Source organism: Aedes aegypti, chromosome 2 (assembly GCF_002204515.2).
Source record: "Aedes aegypti strain LVP_AGWG chromosome 2, AaegL5.0 Primary Assembly, whole genome shotgun sequence".
Lineage (NCBI taxonomy): Eukaryota > Metazoa > Arthropoda > Insecta > Diptera > Culicidae > Aedes > Aedes aegypti.
This window is the reverse complement of record NC_035108.1, coordinates 4,049,652-4,072,764: the sequence shown is the minus strand read 5'-3', so window position 1 is coordinate 4,072,764 and position 23,113 is coordinate 4,049,652. Positions and strand designations below refer to the sequence as shown.

General features: G+C 38.9%; 1 protein-coding gene across 1 annotated transcript in view; it reads left to right on the top strand.

Annotated features, from left to right (window-relative positions):
- LOC5571449 (rho GTPase-activating protein 68F) overlaps positions 1 to 23,113 on the top strand; it is a gene marked incomplete in the record, with an annotated part of 87,259 nt that overhangs the window by 36,880 nt on the left and 27,266 nt on the right. Inside the window, 2 exon segments of the mRNA XM_021839787.1 lie at positions 5,086 to 5,171; positions 5,236 to 5,381. Coding sequence (XP_021695479.1) covers positions 5,086 to 5,171; positions 5,236 to 5,381 — 232 coding nt within the window.

Below are 23,113 nucleotides of genomic sequence, written 5' to 3'. Positions count from 1 at the left end.
CGTAAATAAAATGAATCTCTGTAGAAATTTCCTGAGAAATCTTTGTAGGGATTCCGGGAAAAATCTTGGATAAATCGAGAGTGAACCATCAAGATTATTGTAAAGACTCTGGGCAGAAATCTGATAATTATCTTATCAGAAGTACTCATCAATATTCCAAGTATACAGTATTGGACAAAACATTTGCAACTTTTTGGATTTTTCATACAAAATTATCAGTCTTGGTAAGCTAGATCATTGCACTATGTTTTCTTTTATCGATTTCATGCGCTTTTTGAATAGCGCCCAAACCGTTGATTTTAACGATATAGTTTGTTCGGAGATCTATTGATCTACATCTATAGAATCTATTCATGTAAAAAAAATTGTGGCCAATTTACCTGGCAGTGAGATAGAAAAACTATTTTTTCATAACATTTACATAGACATATGGTGTCTTCGGCAAAGTTGTAGAATAAGCAATTTGAAACAACTTTGTCGAAGACACGAGTTTTCTATCTCTTATACTCTTTGAGATATATGCCGTTGTATGTGAATGGCGCTTAAAAATCATATTTTTTATCATAACTTTTTTCCAAGATTTTTAACATGTTGTCAGAGTTTTCAATTTTCCCGGGATTCGACTTCCCGGGAAACGGGAAATAAAAATGCCATTTCCCGGGAAATCCCAGGATCCCGGGAAATTTTAAAAAACATGAAAATAGAGAAAATTTAATGGAATTTTCTTTTTAAGCTATTCGTATTTCATGTATATTTTTTCTCAGCAGTAAATATGTAAGGTTAACTCTCTTTTTTGTAAGTTTGTGTTTCTAAAAAAAATCTGTTGGCTTCGTTTAATCGCCAGGCTTGAAGCCTGAGAAAGTTTATAACATTGAGCAAAAGTCCATATGGAGCTTATTCTTGACAATAAATCAATCATTTCAAGCACTAGAATAAAAAAAAAGCTTTCAACTGCACTTATGAGAATACAAGATCTGTTCAAAAAAAAAAAAAAAAAAATAAGAAAAAACACCCAGTCAAATTGTCCCATTATGAAAAGTAATCGCATATCAGTCCCGCAACAGATTTCCGCACGGTGTAACACAAAAATGAACAATGTTTTGCTCATCTTATATTTTTCACGTAAACATACCAGAGTGAAAAGCAATTTCTGAAAGTTCCATTGAGATTGGAACATGTTCCAATTTAAAAGTTTTAGATTATTTGTATGGAAAACGAGTTTGAAAACTTCACAGCCTTAACTCAACTAACTTTTTTCAATGCCTACTTTTTACAGATGGAACTGACTTGCGATTCACGGCAATAAAATATACATTTTATCAACAACTATTTAATTTCGTTAAACAACAATTCAACATCGAAGTATAACTAGTGATCTAGTGAGGCTATTGTTTATAGTGATCTTCTTCTTCTTGGCATTACATCCTCATTCATCTTTGTTTTCAAGAGTTCAATTCTTTGCCAAAGTTGCCATCTTCGCATTCATATATAGTATGGCAGGTATGGTGAGTACTATGTTACTTTATATCCATGGTAGTCAAGGAAATTTCCATTACCAAAAGATCCTAGACCGACCGGGAATCGAACCCAGACACTTTAAGCATGGCTTAGCTTTGTAACCGTGGTCTCTAACTACTCGGCTAACGAAGCTCCCTAGTTAAAATGATATGAAAAGTAAATTGTGCGAAGGTTTTTGTTTCAAAATAGATGGTCAATCCTTTTTTTAATATAACTACCTTGGAAATATGGAAATCCCGGGAAATACGGGAATCCCAGGAAACAGAAAATCATTTCCCTGGAAACGGGAATCCCGGGAAATCTCATTTCCCGGGAAATGTACCCGGGATTGAAAACTCTAGTTGTGTGTTATCTACAAATTTGTTTGTCTTAAAAAAAACCGTGTTTTTGCTAAAAATGTTATCACGCTATCTTTTGAAGTAACAAAGTTATTGATGAATTACTTTTTTTTCAAGGGGTAGTTTAGGCCCCTATATTATAGTTATAATAACTGCCTTCGACGCAAAATGGCGCAGATAACTCTTACAAATCATGAAAGTACCATATCTTTCATTTCAGCAGTTGATAAATACTTTTGTCTATAAGCGTCTTTTCACGGGATTTTACTATCAAACAAATAAGCCTTACTTAAACGAATTCGATCGATAATTCCTTTACTTTAAGAGATAGAGAGGTGCGATGTTCAGCAAAAACACGCGTTTTAAGATATCAAACAACTTTGTTTTTTTTATTCCTCAACCCGTTACTATGAGCCTCTGTACGTGACATTAATTTCTTTGTTCTTTACTGTGCGCCGTGCGTTGGTGCTGTCTCGCTCTCTCACACGGGTAACTTGAAAACAGGGCGCACAGTAAAAGTCAAACGTTTTATAGCATGCATAGGCTTATTGCCTCTATCACTGGTACAGACGCCGTACATTCAAATAACTCATACATAGCCCTCTAAAGTTGACCATTTTGTATAGAAAATCGAAAAAGTTGCAAATGCTTTTTGTCCAATACTGATTAACGAATAGAAATTTATGAATTTCAGCTATAAGTTTGCCTTTATCAATAAGAGAACTGCTAGAAATGCCGATACCAACCTGTTCGTGCAAATGTATTGACCCAACAGAGTAACATACAAAACTGTATACATATGTATTGAGTAGATGTTTCAATTAAAACCAGTAAGCTCTATACCTCCGCCATGGCAGGACGGTCAAACCCATAATTGTAGTTTTACAATCACAACGTAGGATTAATATCACTTCTTGCACGATCAGTATAGTAAGTTTTATATTCTCAATTTTCATAAATTGATAAGAAAACGAGTCGCCACTGCATGGAAGAATTGTCACGGAAGGATCTTACCCATTTATTTACGCATTTTTCCAAAAAGCATTTCACAAATTGATTCAAAAATTTATCTCAGGGTATCTTGGAATTAGAATTTAACAAAGATTTATCAGAGGTTTTTTCCACAGTTTTCTTAGGAGATTTTTAAGTAGATTTTTTATATCTTTCTCCAGTTATTCTTTATATATTCATCCAGAAATTTCTCCAAGAACTTTGCATAAGCTATTTCAAAAATTAACACAGTGATTATTTTTGGAATTTACGCAAAAAATCATACAGAGGTACCTCCAAGATCTCCAACAGGGATTCCTAAAAAAACGGCTCCAGAAAACTTTATAGAAATTCTTTGAACATTTTTTGGAAATATCTCCATAACAACGCTTTGGGAATATAATCAAAATTGTGTGAAGTTCATTTAGTTCTTTATCTTGAAGTTTTTCAAGACATTTAAAGAGATTTTCTCCTGATTTTTAATTCAAAATCACAAAAAAAACCCTCTCCTCCTACAGATCATTTCTCGGAATTCTTCTAGCTCTTTTGAATTTTATCAAGTATTCTGAAAATAAGTAGTCATGAATTCGTCTAGGCATTACTGGTATTGCTTCCAAAATTTCCCTTGAAGTCAGCAATAAATTTGAGGAGCAAAAAAAGGGCATTTTTGCTTACTATGCTAATCGTTTTTTAAGCAACTTGCACACAATTTTTAATCAAACTATAGGGAATGATATTTATGCCACAATGCAGTGCAAACTTAACTCAGAATTTGTATTATCTAATTTGGAGCCTTCCTTAGCCGAGTGGTTAGAGCCCGCGGCAACAAAGTAAAGCCATGCTGAAGGCAGGCTTGGGAACTGTGACCACTATTAATAACAGTTAATCGATTATACCAGTCAACCAAAACACAAATCAGCACCAGCATCAATACCATCAGGCGTTGCGCTGCCGACGGTTCACACACTGCTTGAATGTTTTTGTTTCTCCACTCTGACCGTTTTCGGGCAGCCATTCCGAGGTGAATGATTGAAATAAATGTTAAATAAGTCAATCGCAAATATTTCGCTTGTGTTTTCAACTAATTGAAATTTATTAGCGCTAATAGCAAGAGCACAATTATTCCGTTGCGATACATATAAACAGGTTCAATTTTATGCTGCCTTTATCGAGCAAAAATGCAAAACCCCGAAAACCGGAAAAATCGTGTCACCACTGTGCTCGAGTCATTTCGCATTCGGGTTTGAAAAAACGTTGGGAAGAAGAAGATTACAGTTTTGAAGAGCCGTGACATTTTTTTGTTTTGAACGGTCATGTTTTGCTTTGGATTTTGATGGTCGTGTAGAAAAATGTGAATGTCGAGGTGGTAAATGTTTGCGACAGTACATTTCCCATCCCTGGCTGAAGGTGTCTGGGTGCGATACCCAGTCGGTCCAGGATTTCTTCGTAATGGAAATTTCATTGACTCGCCTGAGCACAGAGTATCATCATATCTTCCACACGATATACGAATGCGAAAATGACAACTTTGGCAACGAAAGCTCTAACTGTGTATTCCTGGAGGAAGTTCAGGAGGATGCTTGAAATAACCCCTACATTTCTAACAGAATCCTAAAGATGTTCCATTGAAAAGATATCCTTCAAAACCCTTGAATTTAATTTCTGGGGAAATTTGTAGAAGTAAGAAGGCATGTCTTCCATTCGGCTGAATTCTTCGGCTTCAGACTAACAAGAAAGCTTTTCAGTTTATTTTGTAGGTTGACTAATTTGAAGTTAGCTCGATTGGTTCAAAATTTTATTGTGATATTACTTCAATTAGCATCATTTAATTTGGCTAAAAAATTTACTCTTGTTGTATACCATGCATTGTATATGCAATTCAAATTACAGTGTTCTCTTAAATAAAACGATAAGATACGGTAGCTTTCGTGGACTTTTTTCCGAAAGTTTAATCAATCGCCTCACCTACATATACACGCTTGAATACTTGAGAATTCACCGCCACAAAGTAATATCAACGATGGACATGTCTGTTTCCACTCCACAGTCTGCCAGACAGAAATACCATTCCATCAGTGCTGGTTGCATTGATGTGACGTGTTGATACTCTGTGCAACATCGCCAAACAATCACTTTTGCCATAGTGGTTCCGGCTGACTAACTTTTCCGTCGTAACAGCAAACGATACGCCATCCCTCATTCGTTTCATTCTTTCCCAATCCAACCTGATTCCATCTAGGCGAGTTTGAGGAGGTTTCCGAGGACGAAATCATCAAAACCACTCTCGATCCGGACAATTACGAGGAACAGCTAAAGATGATGGAGGTAAGTGCAAACATTGCGTACGCTAAACATCAGCCGTTCCTAATAGAGTTTTGTTTCATTTTAGCCCGACGAGAATGCCATCCGAAAGGAATTCAAACGACGGAAGTTTATCGAATTCATCGGAACCGACAAGCATGGTCAGCCCATTATTGCCATCTATGCGTGCAGCTTGCCGGAAAGGAAAGACCTCAACACAAATATCTTTATTGAGTGAGTCATCAAACGATACCCCCTTCCCCCTTTTACAGCAGTGAGCTGATTTGGCATATGTTTTTGCTATCATTCACTTTATACCTATCTTTTGTGCGACGACGAGAATCAAATCGGGCCAATCACTGACCACAAATGACGAAGGAAGATTGTGGGTATTAGTGCGATGGTGTGCTAGTCAACACAACTGCACTATCCTGAGTACGCTCTTTTATCATATCTGTCCAATGGTCTGTTGAACACTTGTGCTACTCTGCACACTGCAGAAGTTAGCACTACATTTTTAAAAGAAATTTAAAAAAGGGCAATAATAATAATCCAATTAACATCAACCGATTCCGTGGGTAAGGTAAAAACAACATGAGACAGATATGCTTGGAATGGCGATATACCTATACAAATATTCAATGTTATTATTTGCGTACGACGAAGGCAGCAAAGTCTCGTGGCGCTGTTGTTGTTGTCGTTCATCAAACCAGTGTGTATAATGGCTCGACATCGGTCTTGGATACGTTCCAAGTCCAAGATGGTAATGATGGTGACGCTTTGTTTGTGCTAATAATTGTACAAATAACAGCAATTTGCTTGGCCTGTTCATCAACTGCTGGTTTGTACGGCTCGGTGATTTTCTTTATCTCTCGACTTTTGTGAGTGCGAAATTGGGCTTTCTTGAACTTGGCCTTTGTCGATGCATAAGCTAAGTTTTTTTTCAATCTTGATTTTATATGTCGTATGCTTACAGATCTTTGAGTGTTGAACTAGCCAAAATTTAAAAAAAACACTAAAATAAAGAGATAAAAACACAGATCTTTTATCTCTATTATTTAATTAGCTTGGACTTCGTAGCCACAGTGCCGAAGGTTGGTGTCGTTCAGATTTACCGCGCACAATTTCTACCAGGGATTTAAATTAGGAAGAATTTAAAACTTTTCTTCCTGTTCGAACAGATGTGATCACTAAAAATTCCAAATTTATCGAAATCATAAAACAAGTTTTGATTGACATTCTCGATTGTTCGCGATGAATTTTGTAAGTATTATACTCTGTTGTATATTGTAAGCCTAATTTTAAATGTCAACATATTTCAAATGCTACTGTCTATAAGGTCGCTCCTAATCCCATACTTAAATAATGTACGACCACTAATTTAATCTGTATTTTCGACAAAACTGAGTTGAGTTAAATTTTCAACATCTCTTTCAGCTGCACTTATGGAATAATGTGATTTGTTCGGAAAAATTAGGAAAAACAACAGCAAGTCAAATTGTCCCATAATGAAATGTAACCGCATATCAGTCCCACTACAGGCTTCTGCACAATAGAACACAAACGTGTAACTTGTTTTGATCATCTTTATATTTTCCTCGGAAAGATATTGTAGTGAAAAGCAAGTTGTGAATGTTTCATTCAGTTTGGAACATGTTCCAATCCTCTGGATTTTTTGTATATTTGCATGGAAAACGAGTTTGAAAACTTCACAGCCCCTTTTCTCAATGCCTACTTTTTACAGATGGGACTGACTTGCGATTCACGGCAGTAAGGCTCTCAATTAAAAAATCGTATTTCTTTAAAAACTTGTGCGGCTTTTTGCGTTGAAAAATGATTTATTTTTATTTGTTTCCAAATCAGGTAGGCAAAATGTACCAGTAATGGCCATAGTGGTTCCCTACTTGGCCATACGTGAAACTTCGATAGCTTTCACATTTTAAATTGTTTTGGATGTTTAAACATCAAGATGTATCTTAAAGCTTACAACTACAACACACAAAATCTTTCAAAATGTGAAAACATTCAAGTAATCCCGTATGGTGAAATAGGGAACAACTATGTCCATAACTGGTACACCTACCTTAAACATCATACTCACAGGCATTTGATTTTGAAGAGCTTGAGCTTGAGCTTGATTGGCTGCCCGTGGTTGCTATTCCAGTATCCCCAGATCAGCTACACATTCACAAGGAATCAATCAGATGACTGCGTGGGACTAAAGACACCCTCAGTGTATAAGTGCTGGCGATCTTCTATTTTTTTTAACGATAATGGCGCCTGCCACATCAGAATGCAGACCAATGAGGGGAAAGGGGGAGGAATTGATGACGCATTAATAAACTGGCTCCCATGGTAGACCGTATATACCACTGCGTCTACGCTAGCTTATGCGGGAAGGTGTAAGGGCTGGTATAATTGTTATGGCTTGCTGTTTGGTTAGCAGACTGCCTATGTATCAGGCGTAAGGAAAGGCGTATTCAAATGATAAAAGAATGGAAGCGTAGGGAAACGTTTTTTTTGTCCGTCTCGGGTTCTAGCAAATGCTATGAACTGTGAGAGATCAACTGTGATATATTAAGGGTGGAAGACAGAAGCAAGTGAAATATACAACTACAAAGTACGACGAAAGGGACGGGCCTAGGATCAAACCCATGACGTTCAGCTTATGAAGCAGAAGCGGTAGCTATTGGACCACCAACCCCGTCAAACAGGGATTTCATTTTGAAGAGATGTCAGGAAGTTCATTTTTTCAATCTGTAGAACAAAGTCATTTCCTCAAACATATCGAAACAAGATTGAACAAGACTCTATGTCGTGGTTTTTCAGAGCTAAGAAATGTATCAATGTGTGTAATATTTTTTCCAGAAATTTACAATATCTACGAACACAACTCAAATGCTCTCAGTCAGTCATTTGGTGCGGTATACTGAATAATGAAAATGTATTTTCTTGTCATATGATTTTTATTGAAATGTGTGTTTTAAATGAATAGCTTGAATGAATCAAGTAGCAAAATAAGGATTGTTTTAGAATAGACGTTTAATGTAAATTTTATGAAAATCGTACAATTCCGGTAGCGTGCTATAAATGAAATGAAAACTGAGCTGAAATCGTCAAAGCAGGGGCTTCTACCCTATCGAAACTCTAAGGCAGTGAAGTTCGTAAGCTATAGCTTACGCTGTCTTTACATTCATATAGCGAGAATCGCACAGTAACGGATTCCGCTCCTTTTATGCTCGATTGCCATCTCAGCTGTTATTTTTTTTTACAAGGGGGACATCTGCAAACAGACCCTCTGAGAAGGTAACTTGGGGAGTGCGGGGATGACGCACCAACGACGACCCGCTAAAACCAGCTCTGCACTGTACTTGAGCAATTCTTTTTGAACTGCTCAAGTGGTGTACAGTGCATCAACCTTACCTTTGGCCTCAGATTCTTATCTCCCCGGAACCACCTTAAGGTATTTCTTCGGGGAGGGGCTAGTACATAGCACAACAAATCTAGCTGAAGTAGCCTAGGCAAACCGCTTCTCCTAGCCGACTTGAGCAATGTTATAAGGTACCAGCCGAGGCAGGGCTAATCCTCTGCAGCCAACTCTTGGTCGGCGCGCCATAGACGCTGCAATTCTAACATAATGTGAGTGACAGCCGTAGTTACTGCATTCCAGCACTTGGCATCCGCACACATTCTCTCTATTAGGGAGTCGATGCCGGTTATGGACCCTTTGCGTATTATGGACCCCCTACAGAAAAACATAAAATTAACACTCAAAGCAACTTTATTCCTATGAAAATCCACCGGGGGAACTTCGATTACATTGTTGGTCAGCAGTTTCAATCAAAATATTTGGTTTGAGACGCATAAATACAGATATTTGAACAGTTTTGTAAATGAAACCGCACAAGAGGGTCCATAATACGCATTTCCAGGTGGGTCCATAATAGGCACGTCGGCAGCGAGCCGGATTACATGGAAATCAAATGGAGGGTCCATAATACGCAACGTCAAATTTGTAAACAATCCTATTATGGACCCCGGGAGGGTCCATAATAGGCATTCGGACAACAGTTTTTCAAATGCATATTTCGCTGGAAAAATCGAATGATTTAGTATGTTTCATTGACGTACTATGAAGTAAAGACATTGAATTTGTTGTTAGACTCCACAAAACGAATATGCGTCTGAGATATCATTGCGGAAAAGCGTCTAGAATGAATTTCAGCTACTAAGGGGTCCATTACTAGCATTGAAACCCTATATTGTCGGAGGACGTACCCCCCCGCATGTAGCGAGCATACGATCTCTCACAATAATGATTCGGGGGCAATCGAAAACGACATGCTCCGCTGTTTCCTCCACACCAACACAATTGGGGCACGCACGTGATTCTGAGTGCCCGAACTTATGCAGAGTACCTGTCTTGCGTTTGCTGGCAATTACAGCAGAGCTGTTAGACATCATCCTCGAAAGCGCCGCTATAGCCGTAGATGCCCTTTTACAGGCATATTCAACGTGGCTAGCGAAGCTGAGAAGCCTAAGAAACCGCTTGGACTCTATGGTGTAATCACTTACCGAGATTAGCGCCTGTTGCTCGGACTTGTTGTTGTTCACCACCACCACCACCTCAGTCTTGTGACGGGCCAGTCCTAGTTTCCTAGACTCCATCCATTCCTCAATTATGGAAATAGAGTGCGCTGCTGTCAATTCTACTTCCTCCATCGATTCACCATAGACCACTAGGATGATATCGTCGGCGAAGCCAACAATCTTAACACCCGTCGGGAGGGGCAGCCTCAGTACGTCATCGTACATCGCATTCCATAACAGCGGGCCCAGGATTGAACCTTGAGGTACTCCCGCGGTATTTCGAACGCTTTTTTACCCCTCCTCTGTGTCGTACAGTAGAATCCTACCATCAAAATAGCTGTCTAGAAGCTTACACAACTACACCGGTACCTTGATGCGGTGAAGCACGTGTGCTAATGCTTCCCAGCTTGCGCTATTGAAAGCATTCTTCACTTCCAACTTGAAACGAGTTGACCCCGGGAGAAGATGCTCAGTCCCAGAAGAGGACTGGCCTAAGCCCCAAGCAGCTGGTCTTGAGCCAACGGCCGTTTCCGGGGTGGGCACCAAAGGCCATCTTCTGTCTCCCGGGTCCCAGGGCGTATTCAGTAGGGTGAGCTTCGGATGTGGGAGTCCTACAGAAATGGAATGGATTTTAACTTACTCCAATTTATTGGTACCCTTCGGTGCTGGGCGGCGTCTACGGCAGCGACTGACATGGCGACTACGGGCTGATGTCACTGATAATATATGTCACGAGGTAGTACTCTGTCAAATTCTCCAAACTGTACCTCTTTCCAGTGTGGGAGTCTCTTCTCTACTGCCGCCTCTCAGCTTCATCGCATCTTAGCATCCACAACACATACATTTTCCATGTGTTGATGCTGCGTTTTCCCTCATCCGTTTTGTTGGTGCAGCCACTGTTACGCAACCACCCATTCGTTAAACGGCGTTTGGAGCGTTACCTAGCCACTGGCTAGTAAGCAGCCGCCCGCACCGTTCAATTTGCACCTTAACTTGCTTTACAACGTCTATCACTCTAAAGTCCCACGTCTGTTTTAACCAGAAGGTTACCGTACGGCGACGCGCAGTACCGGATGCAGCTCTTTTTATACTCTATTGCCACCTCAGCTGTCTGAACGACCGGCTGGATAGCGTTTGTCAATTGGAAAAGTAATAATGTATAAACTGATACCACTTTATAATTTTGACAAAAAAATCATAGCATCATTTTTTTTTGTAGGTAGCCGCTTAAGACCAAAGGTCAAGCAAATAGTATACGATAAAGGAACAATAGGTTGAAGTTATCGAGATACGATTCAATATATTTGATTGATTGGTCTTCGTTTTTGTAGAAGGATATTGAATTGTCATGTAATTTCCCTTATGAAGTGTATTTTGATAATTAAACGTTCATTATCGTTATGTAAATTAAATCCTAACTTATATTTCAAATACCTACAAACAAAGTCTGAAGGAAGTGAAGTGCTCCATTTACTGCCATGTACGTACCAAAGTCAACATACCCACTCTTGCGTTTCGTTAATGACATAACAGTTACTAATGAGTACTTTCAAAAGAACTATTTTTCAGCATAGCTGAGCTTTTCGGATCATCATAATTTGTTTCGAAACTTTTCGCGTGGTCCTCTAGTGCATCCTTGGTCTGGCTCTAGCCAAGTTTCGCCTCTACCGGGACCAATACTGAGACGGACTAGGCAATAATGCTAATTAAAAACATCCCATATTTCCTTGCTTATTTGAAAACCAAACCCAGAATTTGTTTGACAAAGTAGTGTCATTGTTGCACTGTCTAGTCGAAATGTTTTTAAGTAATTTGTCTTTCTTGTTCTTAGTCTTTCTTCTGTGATTACTCTTGTTTTTACGTGAGATTATAGTTGAAGAAATTTTCTATAGGGAGCGCTACTAATACGGTTTCTAAAACGAGGGATCTAGTTGTGAAATATTTTGCACCCTGTGCATTCCCTGTGCATACCAAAACCAACCCCCCCCCCCTGGGATTTCCCGGGATCTAAAAATCAGAATCCCGGAATACTTATTGAGAACCCCAGGAAATCCTGAAAGGGTAACAAACATTGAGAAAACAAAAATTCACACATAAGATCTGAATTATTATCACCCGTTATCCTACAATTTGGAACTATGCTCTCTGTTAGACAAGATCAAAGCATTATTCAGCAAATTAGAGCAGCTTTTGCCACGTCCTTGTGGTAACTGGGTAACGAAAAGACGAATAGTGGGGTATTTTTTTAAAAGGCTTTTAGAGACCTTAAATATTGTTCATGTGAAAGTACCAATGATGAAGCATTGATGAACTACCAGAAGTTTGGCTATACGATCCCGATAAGTTAATCTAAACTACATGTGATGAATTACATGAAAGTTTTGTAGAAAATCTCGCAAACAAATCTCGCAAGTAGCCCGTCGCAATTTCAGAGTAATAAAACTCAGTCCTCATCTTGGTCGTTATAGCTAATATTGATTTGAAAAGTTGGGTGTTCTGTAACCTCCCGAACTCGATGGTCCCTTCAATCTCGAGTTATGAAGAGTTGACTCCATTCCAGCTATATCAGTGCTCAACCAACTATTGCCTTGAAGTCGCGAGACATCTATGACGCGTATAAATTTCAATGATGGCCTATTTTACATTTATATACAGTAGTAATCCTTTATAAGAGAGATTCGCGGAAGCTGACATTTCTGTCAAAGTGTGAGCCAATCGAGCAGCGAGAGCTTTCAAAGTGTGAGCCAAACGAACATGCGTTATGTTTGTTTTGAACTTTTCTTGAAGAGTAATGTAGTCCGCTTAAAATTATTTCGGTAAGAGAAATTTTGCATGAAGCAAAAAATGAAATATTTTTCTTTTTTAAATTTTTGTCAATGCGATTTTTAGTTGTTGATTTTTTCGGCTGTTTATTAGTTTGGATATGTAGCTCAAAGGGGCTCAGAGGGGCCCACATAGCCGTAGCGGTAAACGCACAGCTATTCAGCAAGACCAAGCTGAGGGTCGTGGGTTCGAATCCCACCGGTCGAGGATATTTTCGGGTTGGAAATTTTCTCGACTTCCCAGGGCATAAAGTATCTTCGTACCTGCCACACGATATACACATGCAAAAATGGTCATTTGCATAGTAAGCTCTCAGTTAATAACTGTGGAAGTGCTCATAAGAACACTAAGCTGAGAAGCAGGCTCTGTCCCAGTGGGGACGTAACGCCAGAAAGAAGAAGAAGAAGAAGATGTAGCTCAAAGATCTATAACGAAACAAAATACACTTTTTAGCAATGAGGAAGTCATGTCCGTGTTACAATATTATTCTCGACGCCGAGCAAAATCAGCACTGCTGGTCTGTTGCCAAATCATTCCATTTTACTTCCGCTAATCTCTCTATAAAGGATCACTAATATACAGTCCATCCTCCATGAGTTCATATAGAAGGGCCAACTGGTCGGTGTTCAGACAGACTGAGCAGAGTTTTTTTATCAATATCAAGGAGTTTTGAGAAAAACGCATGAGCGTAAACCTTCTGATAATCGATTAATTTGAATAATTATGTCAACTTCATTTGATAGATCCTACAAATGACCATTTTCGGGTCCCCGGGATGCCTCAAATTTATGATAAAGTGCTCAGTTTGTATCTTAACATCTGTGTCAAACATATGGGAACCCATTTTAGTGAACTATTATGTTCGATCTGAACTTTTAGAGATTTGAAACGGTTTAGTACCTAACAAATCTAGAGCCGGTTCTTCAGGGCATTAAGTCCGATTGGCCGCATCTGGTACACTCTAAACGGTGCAAAACTATTTATTTATGATGTTGAATATCAGAACTTAATGAATTATGCAAATTAAAATGATTGCCATTGGGAATAAATAAAGATAACTTGGCATGTCCCAAAAAATTGCCTTTTTCTACCCGACTTGACCCAGTAACCCACCGCAATAACTCCGGCAACAAGAGTATTCACGAGTTCCTCTGGCCACTTCTAGAAACTAGATATGTAGGCCAGTATACTGACAAAAAAATATTTGAATCCGTTAAGAATTCGCTGAGTGGTAAAGGTTTTAGTATTTTTTCTTTCAGGCCTATACGGGTTAATACAATAGTGTTTATTTCAATGAAATGAAAGTTAGGATGGAGTGAGAGAAATTGCGTTCAAAAGGAGGGGATCTGGTGAACGCATTCTTGTTGGATATTCTCAAAAAATGTTATGGAACCATGAATAAGAACACAGTGATAATTTAAAAAATCAATTTCGAAATTCGACCTAGTATACCAAAAATGTTAAGTCAGGAAATCCCGGGATTTAAAATTGAGTTCTGCAACGAAGTGCGTGCTACACACTTAGATTGAATTACTGGGATCGGTAAAATTTTACTGGGTTTTGGAACTTGAGCTTGAGCTTGATTGGCCGCCCGTGGATGCTACTCCAGTATCGCTAGATCAGCTGCACTTACACAAGGAACCAACCGAATGACTGCTTGGGACTAACAGACACCCTCAGTGTATAAGTGCTAGTGAGCTTCTATTTTTAGGCTATAATGGCGCCTGCCACGTCAGAATGTAGACCAATGTGGGGAAGGGGGAGGAAATGATGTTGCACCTATACTAGCCCACTGTAGACCGTGGAGTCCGACTGCATCTACACCAGTTCATGTGGAGTGTATGGATTGGGGCAGAGAGGTTTAATTTTGTGGTTAGCAGACTGCCTATATATCAGGCGTAAGGAAAGGGCATGAGCGTGGAAGAATGGAAGCGTTAGGGAAACGGTTTCTTGTCCGTCTCTGGTTCTAGCGTTTGCTATGAACCTATGAAATAGCTTGAGTGTGATAGATTTAGAATGGAAGACAGAAGCAAGTGAGAGATATACAACTACAAAGTACGAGGAAAGGGACGAGCCTGGGATTGAACCCATGACCTTCTGCTTATGAAGCAGAAGCGGTAGCAATCAGACCACCAACCCCGTCTTTTACTGGGTTTTGGAACTACTGAAAAAGTCAGTGAAATGAAAACTGTCGCCACGCGTAATTGAAAAGCAAATTTCACCATGTTTTATTTTTTTCGATATATGATATGAAAAAAAAGCTCTCTGCAAAATTTCAGTGAAAAATCTCTGTTTTTCGATTTTTGACATTTATTTTTAGTTTACTGACTTTTTCGGTAGTTCAAAAACCCAGTTATTTTTACCGAACAGATTGAGTGTGTAGGGTGTCAATGCTAGAAATGGACCCCTTAGTAGCTGAAATTCATTCTCGACGCCTTTCCGCAATGATATCTCAGGCGGATATACGTTTTGTGGAGTCTAACAACAAGTTCAATGTCTTTACTTCACAGTACGCCCATGAAACATACAAAATTATACGATTTTCCCAGAGAAATATACATTTGGAAAACTGTTGCCCGTCATTATTTTTACACTATCTGAAAGCTTTTTATCTTGGTTTTGTGGTAAAAATATGAAAACTACGAAAACTCATATGTTTGTATTTATTATCGCTTGTGCCACTATAGGAATACATGTGCCTATAGTAGCACTATTTCTAATTTCTGTTCCTATAGTAGCACTAGCATCACACCGTATTTTTACAAAGCTTTTATATTTGTCCTTCAATGTGTGTATCAAAAGCTTTCGTTTGATGTAAAAAAAGTTCCTAATTATTAATTATGTCGTATAATGAAAAATAATTCCTCTCTGTACTGCCCATACTCGCATAACAGTCCCATACCAATTTTATTCATTTTTGAATTAGCTCCGTGAATGGTGTTTATTTTCAGTGTACTTCCCAAAATCATGCTTAAAATTGAATCTTTGTATGGACAAAATGAGGAAAAAATACCAAACCATGTGCGTCCCATATTGAAAATACCCGCATTACAGTCCCATTAGTTGATCATAACGAAATTGAAACAAACCCATTTTGATAATAATTTTTGTAATCTTGCAAACTATACTGATTAAAACCATGTTTATTTACGAAAAATACTTATTCTAGCTTGACATGAAAGTTTTCTAGAATGACTTCTGTTGCGATAAGTGGTAGAACCACAACTAAAAGTATATATCCTTGCGAGGCTAAAAACAATAAAAATAGATTCTCTTTGAAACAAGATTTGGCCAATTGGCAGCTTATTTGAATAATTGTCAACAAAATCTCCGACAGGATCAACTTTCATTGGTATGAAAAGGGAGGCTTATCGCGCACATCGCCATTGGTATCATCGACAGGATTTTCATAGTCGTACGGAGTATATTTAACTTCTAATGCCAAAAAGGATGGTTCTGGGCACACAACAGTATTATCCACGCATGAGAAATCGCATGTTTGAAGCGATTGTCGTCATAAAGATCCAAAACTTGCTCTATTAATTATATTCCTCAGTACGGTTCAATTCCAACGTTCCTGTGCTGTGGGTGGATTCAACCAAGAGGCCGACAGAAACAGACCAATCAAATTTTCAACACTATCATTGTATAATATATAGTACCTACCACCGAAATATACTTCGAAGTAAATTTGCAATTAAAACATGCGAGTACTAAAAGTTTCAGAAGGAAAAATGCCTTGTGATCAATTGTAAACTTCAATATTAATGTGTCAACGTGCGTGATAACAAAGTAAGCGAGTCCCAAGGAATGGGACTGGTATGCGGGTATATTTGCGGTTGGCTAGTGAAGTACTCGGATATCGAGTCCCATTGGCTTGTGTCCCAGATTTGGACTTCAAAAACAACCATTTTAACCGTGTTACAGTTGTTGACGATTTTATAATATTGTAATGATAGTATGTAGAGTAATGCTACCACGATTTATTGCTATCAGCAGCCTTGGAACGAACACATTTCCAAATATGTTTAGAAGCGTTTTTCTCGACATGAAGATTTTCCTAATGGGACTGTGTTGCGAGTATGGGCAGTGTAGTGCTACTATAGGAACAATAGGTTTACTATAGGCGCAAGGGAGCTCAAATTTTAAGCAAAACTAATGTTTTCGATCATTTTTTGAACAAAATCAAGCTGTGTATCAACGGTACTTAGATAAATAGGTCCTGACCTTCATGTCAAAAAATATTTTGAAAAGATTTAGGTACAGAAAAACAGCAGTAAAAAGCCACTCTTGCGACTATAGCGGACTGTCCACTAAGGGAACACTGACTCAAAACAGTTACGTAATGAAAAGGCGTTGCGTAATAATCACTATGTAACTGATTTCAGTTGCGTTATGACTATTATTTACCACACTACATAACTGCCCCTACTCGCATAACAGTCCCATTTTCTATGGGTTGCCCTATATAAATGGGACTGTTATGCGAGTAGGGGCAGATAATTCAGTGTAGGAAAGTAGAACGTTTAATGACAGATTGGCGTGATAAATAGCCTATCACGCCAATTTGTCATACAACGGCCTACTTTCCTGTACTGAATTATACAGTGTGGTAATAATCATTACGCAACTGAATCCAGTGCTGTAACGATTCATTACGCAACGCTTTCTCATTGCGCAACTGTTTTGAGTTGCGTAATAAATCATAACACAACATTTTTTCAGAAATTGTAAAATAATGGTAAATGCATTCCGATATGATTTGTGATACCCTCAAGTGGTCTTCTACGAAATTGCAAAAAAAAACGTTGTACGCAACTCCTTGCAGAACTTGATTTTTACAGCACTCACCGTAATTATTCAACTCGGCAAACCTCGTTGGATAAATGTGCGACTCGTGCTGTAAAAATCATCATTCTGCAACTTGTTGCGTGAACTACTATTTTTAAATCCCGGGATTTTCCCAAATGTTTTTCAAGTCAGAGAAACAAGCCCCTGTAATTGAATGATACAAAAGAATAAAATATGTTAACACCCGAAAAACGCGAAGATGGTTTAAAACCATTTGCTAATGCTTGGCATTCTAAAATGAGATTGTTTGGCTTATTCAGATTAACATGAACATAATTATCTTTTACTCTAAACGCTATAACGATCGTGAGTTTCTAGAATCATGATCTTTGAACATGTATCGGATTATTCACGTTATCTTATTTAATTCATTTCCCCCAAATTTCCGTTCGTATAAACACGGGTATTTCCCAGCTTGTGAAAAATCATTTTCCTTCTAACAGAAGTACAGATAATGTTTATATGTTTACTTAAAGTCAGCGACTTTTCTTCGTACGCGTGCTGCTCTAACTGCCGCTTCGAGCAGATGTCCTCAGTGAATCTTGACCCCGTTTTCTCCCCCCTTGCGATACGCCCAGGAACGGACACGACGCAATCGTGTGGCAACAGTGAGTCTACTGCTTTTCCGCGAAGTGTCTCGCGGCCTCAAGATTAACGGACAGCGGAGCGTAAAGCGTGCCAATTTTCAAGAGCGTTGAAGCACATATAAAGTTCACACGCTGGCTGACGTGTTTCGCAGGAAAACCAGCAGCTTCCTCGGAAAAAGAGTAAACAAATTGACCGTCTTTTCGCTAACGAGTCCGAGCTCTTAGCCACGGCTTATAATGAATGTACTAATCTAAGCCTTGCTGTTGTATACATGTGTATACGCGGTGTCTGTCAGCAGGGAAAGTAATTGCCATTGGCCTCACACCCGCTCGGCTCGATGGTAGTGTTTTTCCAACGATCAACGATCAACCGCGCCGTAAAAGAAAGATCACACCTATCCGATCGCTTGCGCAATCGATTTAAAATAAACGCACTGACTTTGCCCATGATATAGTTAGCGAATGGTTAGAGGCGTAGGCAGTCGGAAGACGTGGTGGGATCATCATGTTATCTACGATGGAATACAAGTCTTAGGAAACGACATATTAGATAATTTGCGAAATAATAACCACAACGTGACCCATAACATTAAAAATCTTATAAAACACAATATCTCGTGAAAATGATTAAATTTCAATATCATTTTCAAATTGGCCCTTTCATTCACTTGTTGATGGGCCCTTTTACAAGTCTCTAAATTTGGCCCCTGCCGTTTGGCCCTTTAAATCAAAATGCTTTTAGTTAAACTATTTTGTGATTAGTCAATGTTATCGATAATTATTGAGCTGATTTCCTGCTGATAAATCAGCTGAAATCATCCATAAGATTGCGTTTTGTGTTTTTGTGAGAATACATATAGATAATTCCCGTAGAAATTGATAGGAATAGTGAACAATCGATTTTGTTTTCAAAATTTTTCAAAACTTTGACAATTCTGACAACTGTAGAAGTACTCATATAAAATTAGCTAAACAGTTGGGATGTAGTGCTTAGAAGAAGAAGAAACACATTGTAACATTTCTTAAGGGGGCCTTTTTCCAACCCTAGGCACGCCTATACCAGGGTTCAACAGTTCGTTTTGAAATCAGTCGCACTGCTTCGTGTGTTATGTGTCCTACCTACTTCGCTAAATTAGAGAACATGTGTGTGCCTATTTAGTGTGCGGCGAGAGGTGCACTCTGGGTTCAACCTGATGACGTTCTTCCCACGCACCGGTCGCACTCTCGGACGACGTGTGGACAAATTTCTGCTCGTGTTTCAACGTTTACATCTCGACATCCTGATGAAATCAAACCAGAACCGTCACACACGGGTCGTTTGGGTGCTGTTGATCTCGTTCTGCGACTGCAAACGCGCATGGTAGGGATGTGCAATGTGCATTATACCGTATGCTCGTTGTCCCTTATAAAACGCTTTTTTAAACAGTCCTTAAAATAAGTAGATGAAACCGAATTTAGTACTATACCGTTTAATTCCACTAAAGTTTGTATCCTTCGACGCGTATACGCGTATTTCGACCTCAACTGTAAGGCCGTCTTCAGTGTCGTGTACCGTTTTGACTCATATTCCGAACACTTAAGGCCAACAGTGACTTCAAATGCATCTGATAGACATAAATAAGCTGATATTTGTGAAAATTTCAATTTCTCCGCAAAGCTAAACTGTTAGCTGTTGGGTGTGGCGATAAAATTGTTAATTTTAACTTATTTTGTATTGTTTATACGTGAAAGCGTGGAACAACATTTTGATTCAAATGCCGAACACTGTGTTCAATCTGTCTCATATTCCGAACACCTTGATTCAAATTCCGAACAGCACGAATAAAGCGTACCGTTTTGTCTCAAATTCCGAACAGACTCATATTCCGAACACTCGGTTTTTGTATGGCGATTTGGTTGAAATGTTTCGCTGAAATATATCACCAAATAATAAGGAAATGGCAGTCAATTGCAATTCAATTTTAAAGTTTACAATATAATTTTTACCGCGGGAGTAGTGATGACTCTCGAGTTTGAGACCAGTAGAACTAGCTCAGATAAATTTATCTGCGAAATTATTTATTTGAATACGATTTATTCGTGCTGTTCGGAATTTGAATCAAGGTGTTCGGAATATGAGACAGAATAAGCACAGTGTTCGGCATTTGAATCAACATGTTGTTCCATTCTTTTACGTTAAAACAATACTAAAATTAATTAAATCAACATTATTAGTGGTACACCCAACAGCTAACAGTTAGGCTTTGCGGAGAAATTAAAATTTACACAAATATCAAACAATTTATGTCAATCAGATGCATTTGAAGTTACTGTTGACCTTAAGTGTTCGGAATATGAGTCAAAACGGTATTCAAATGAATAATTTCGCAAATAAATTTATCTAAACTAGTTTTACTGGTCTTGAACTAGAGAATCATCACAACTCCCGAGGTATAAAATAGATTGTAAGACGTTAAAATTGAATTGCAAATGACTGCCATTTCTTTGTTATTTGATGACATATTTCAGCGAAACATTTCAACCGAATCGCCATACAAAATCAGAGTGTTCGGAATATGAGTCTGTTCGGAATTTGAGACAAAACGGTACTAGACTCGACTCGGGTCCTAAAGTTTCTGTATCTTCTTGTTTTTTTCTTGAGGATCACACGTGCGCTTCAATGTTTTGCTTATCAAATTGGTTCAGGAGTTTTTATTTTCAGTTCCTAGAGCGATCATCTGCATCTTGTGCTGAAATCCTACACCATTACAATCAAAAATCCAATATTTCCTTTAACAATCTCCCGTAATATCCTTTTTTTTTTTCTTCTGTCGGGTGTGGGATCACTGCGTCCATTTTTTAGGACTATTGTGATATACCCTATTACTCTATGTACACAATGTTTTCCAGTAGCAAATGTGCCTCCGGAATACTTTGCGCATTTGACTGAACTTGGAACCATCTGCCATTGATGGGCAGAAGTCCTAGGTTGCAGTGTTGTAGTTCCCCCAATCTGGCGTGATCAGCCTAATAAAGCTAACCACCTCCCTGGGATATGCGTTCCAAATATCAGCTGGCTGTAAGTAGTGCTTGCCAAATATTTTGAACCTACGATGGATGTGTGCACTGCAAGAGCAGAGAAGGTGTTGTGAGGTTTCGTCCGTCTCGTCACAGAAACGGCAATTTGTGTTTTGGACGACACCGATCTTGTATAAGTGGTATCTGCTTGGGCAGTGACCAGTTATTAGACCGATGTATGTTCTGAGATCCCTTTTGTTGAGACCTATAAGTTTTTGTGTTTGGGTCGTGTTTATTGTTACGAACCTTTTGGACTGATTCGCATTGGAAACTGTATTCCAATTTGATTGAATTTGATCGAACAACCAGTTGTTCAATTCCGTGTTTAGTGCAGAGTTTGAAATACCAAGGAATGGCTCTGGACCAATGAACATATTGGTTGATCCATTCCTTGCTAGCTGATCGGCAATTTCGTTACCCTCTAGACCCGTATGTCCTGGGATCCAATATAGTTTAACTCGATTGCGTTCAGCTAGGGATTTCAGTGCAAGAATGCATTCCCACACAAGTTTTGAGTTGCAAGTGAAAGCCTTCAAAGATTGAAGCGCTGCTTGACTATCAGAGAGAATACATATGGTGGCATGTCTGTAATTTCTTTTCAGACACAGCTGCGCTCATTCCTTAATTGCATAGACTTCTGCTTGAAATACTGTAGACCACTGTCCAAGAGAGACAGAGATTTTGGTTTTCGGTCCGTATACTCCAGACCCTGTCAGATTATTCATTTTTGAACCATCTGTGTAGAATTTAATAGATCCTGGTGAAATGGTGGGTCCACCTCCTTCCCATTCCTCACGAGAATAAAAACCACCGTGAATGGCGAGTCATAGTTTACCACTTTTTCCATCCAGTCACTACATTTTTCAACAATAGGATTTATCGAAAATTCATTTAATATACTGAGGTGACCTGTTAAGTCCCCTGGCAGTAAGACTGTTGATCGTTTTAGCCTAAGAGCACTTTTCTTAGCATCCAGCTTTATGAATTGATCCAGCCGGGGCAGATTGAGTAAAGCATCTAGGGCAAACGAGGGGGCACTACGAACTGCACCGGTTATGGCAATACAGGCAGTACGTTGAATTTTGTTCAGCTTAGCTCTAGCCGTAGCTTCCTTTATTTTAGGCCACCAAACAAGGGAAGCATAGGTTATTCTAGGCCGAACGATTGTTTTATAGATCCACATGATCATACTGGGTTTTAGACCCCATGTTTTACCACAGGTCTTTGAGCAAACCCAGAGTGGATTGAGACCTTTATTTATGATTGTTTGAAGATGGGTGTTCCAATTTAGTTTTGCGTCAAGTGTGATGCCAAGATACATGACCTCATTTGAGTAAACTAATTGTATTTGGTTCAAGAAAAGAGGGTGGAGATGTACCTTTCGTCTTTTTGTGAACGGTACAATTGTTGTTTTTGAAGGGTTTATTCCTAGTTTCTCTTTCTGACACCAGGAGAGTGTGTGATTGAGAGCAATTTGCATCCTTGATGAAATAACGCTGTCAAATTTGCCTCGTACAATAATGACTACGTCATCTGCGTATCCAACAACTTCAAAACCCCTTCTTTCTAAGCTATCTAGCAGTTCGTCCACCACTAATGACCACAATAAGGGAGATAGTACTCCCCCTTGAGGGCATCCCCTTGTAGCCATTACAGTAATGCGCGAATCACTCAGCTCAGATGAGATCTGTCGATTTGCTAGCATAGCATGTAACCAGGTTGCAATGCATGGGTCGAAGTTTCTCCTCAACATTGCCTAACCTATAGACGAATAAGAAGCGTTATCGAACGCGCCCTCAATATCAAGAAATGCTATAAGAGCGATTTCTTTTGCATTAAAGGTTTTCTCGATCTTGTTCACTAGCGTGTGCAGTGCTGAGACCGTTGATTTTCCGCTTTGATAAGCAAATTGGGATTTAGAAAGAGGCATAGTTTTCATAAATTTAGAATCTATATACTCGCATAATACCTTCTCCATGATTTTAAGCATTACCGAGGATAGGCTTATCGGTCGGAATGCTTTAGGGTTGGTTTTGTCCTTTTTTCCTGCTTTTGGAA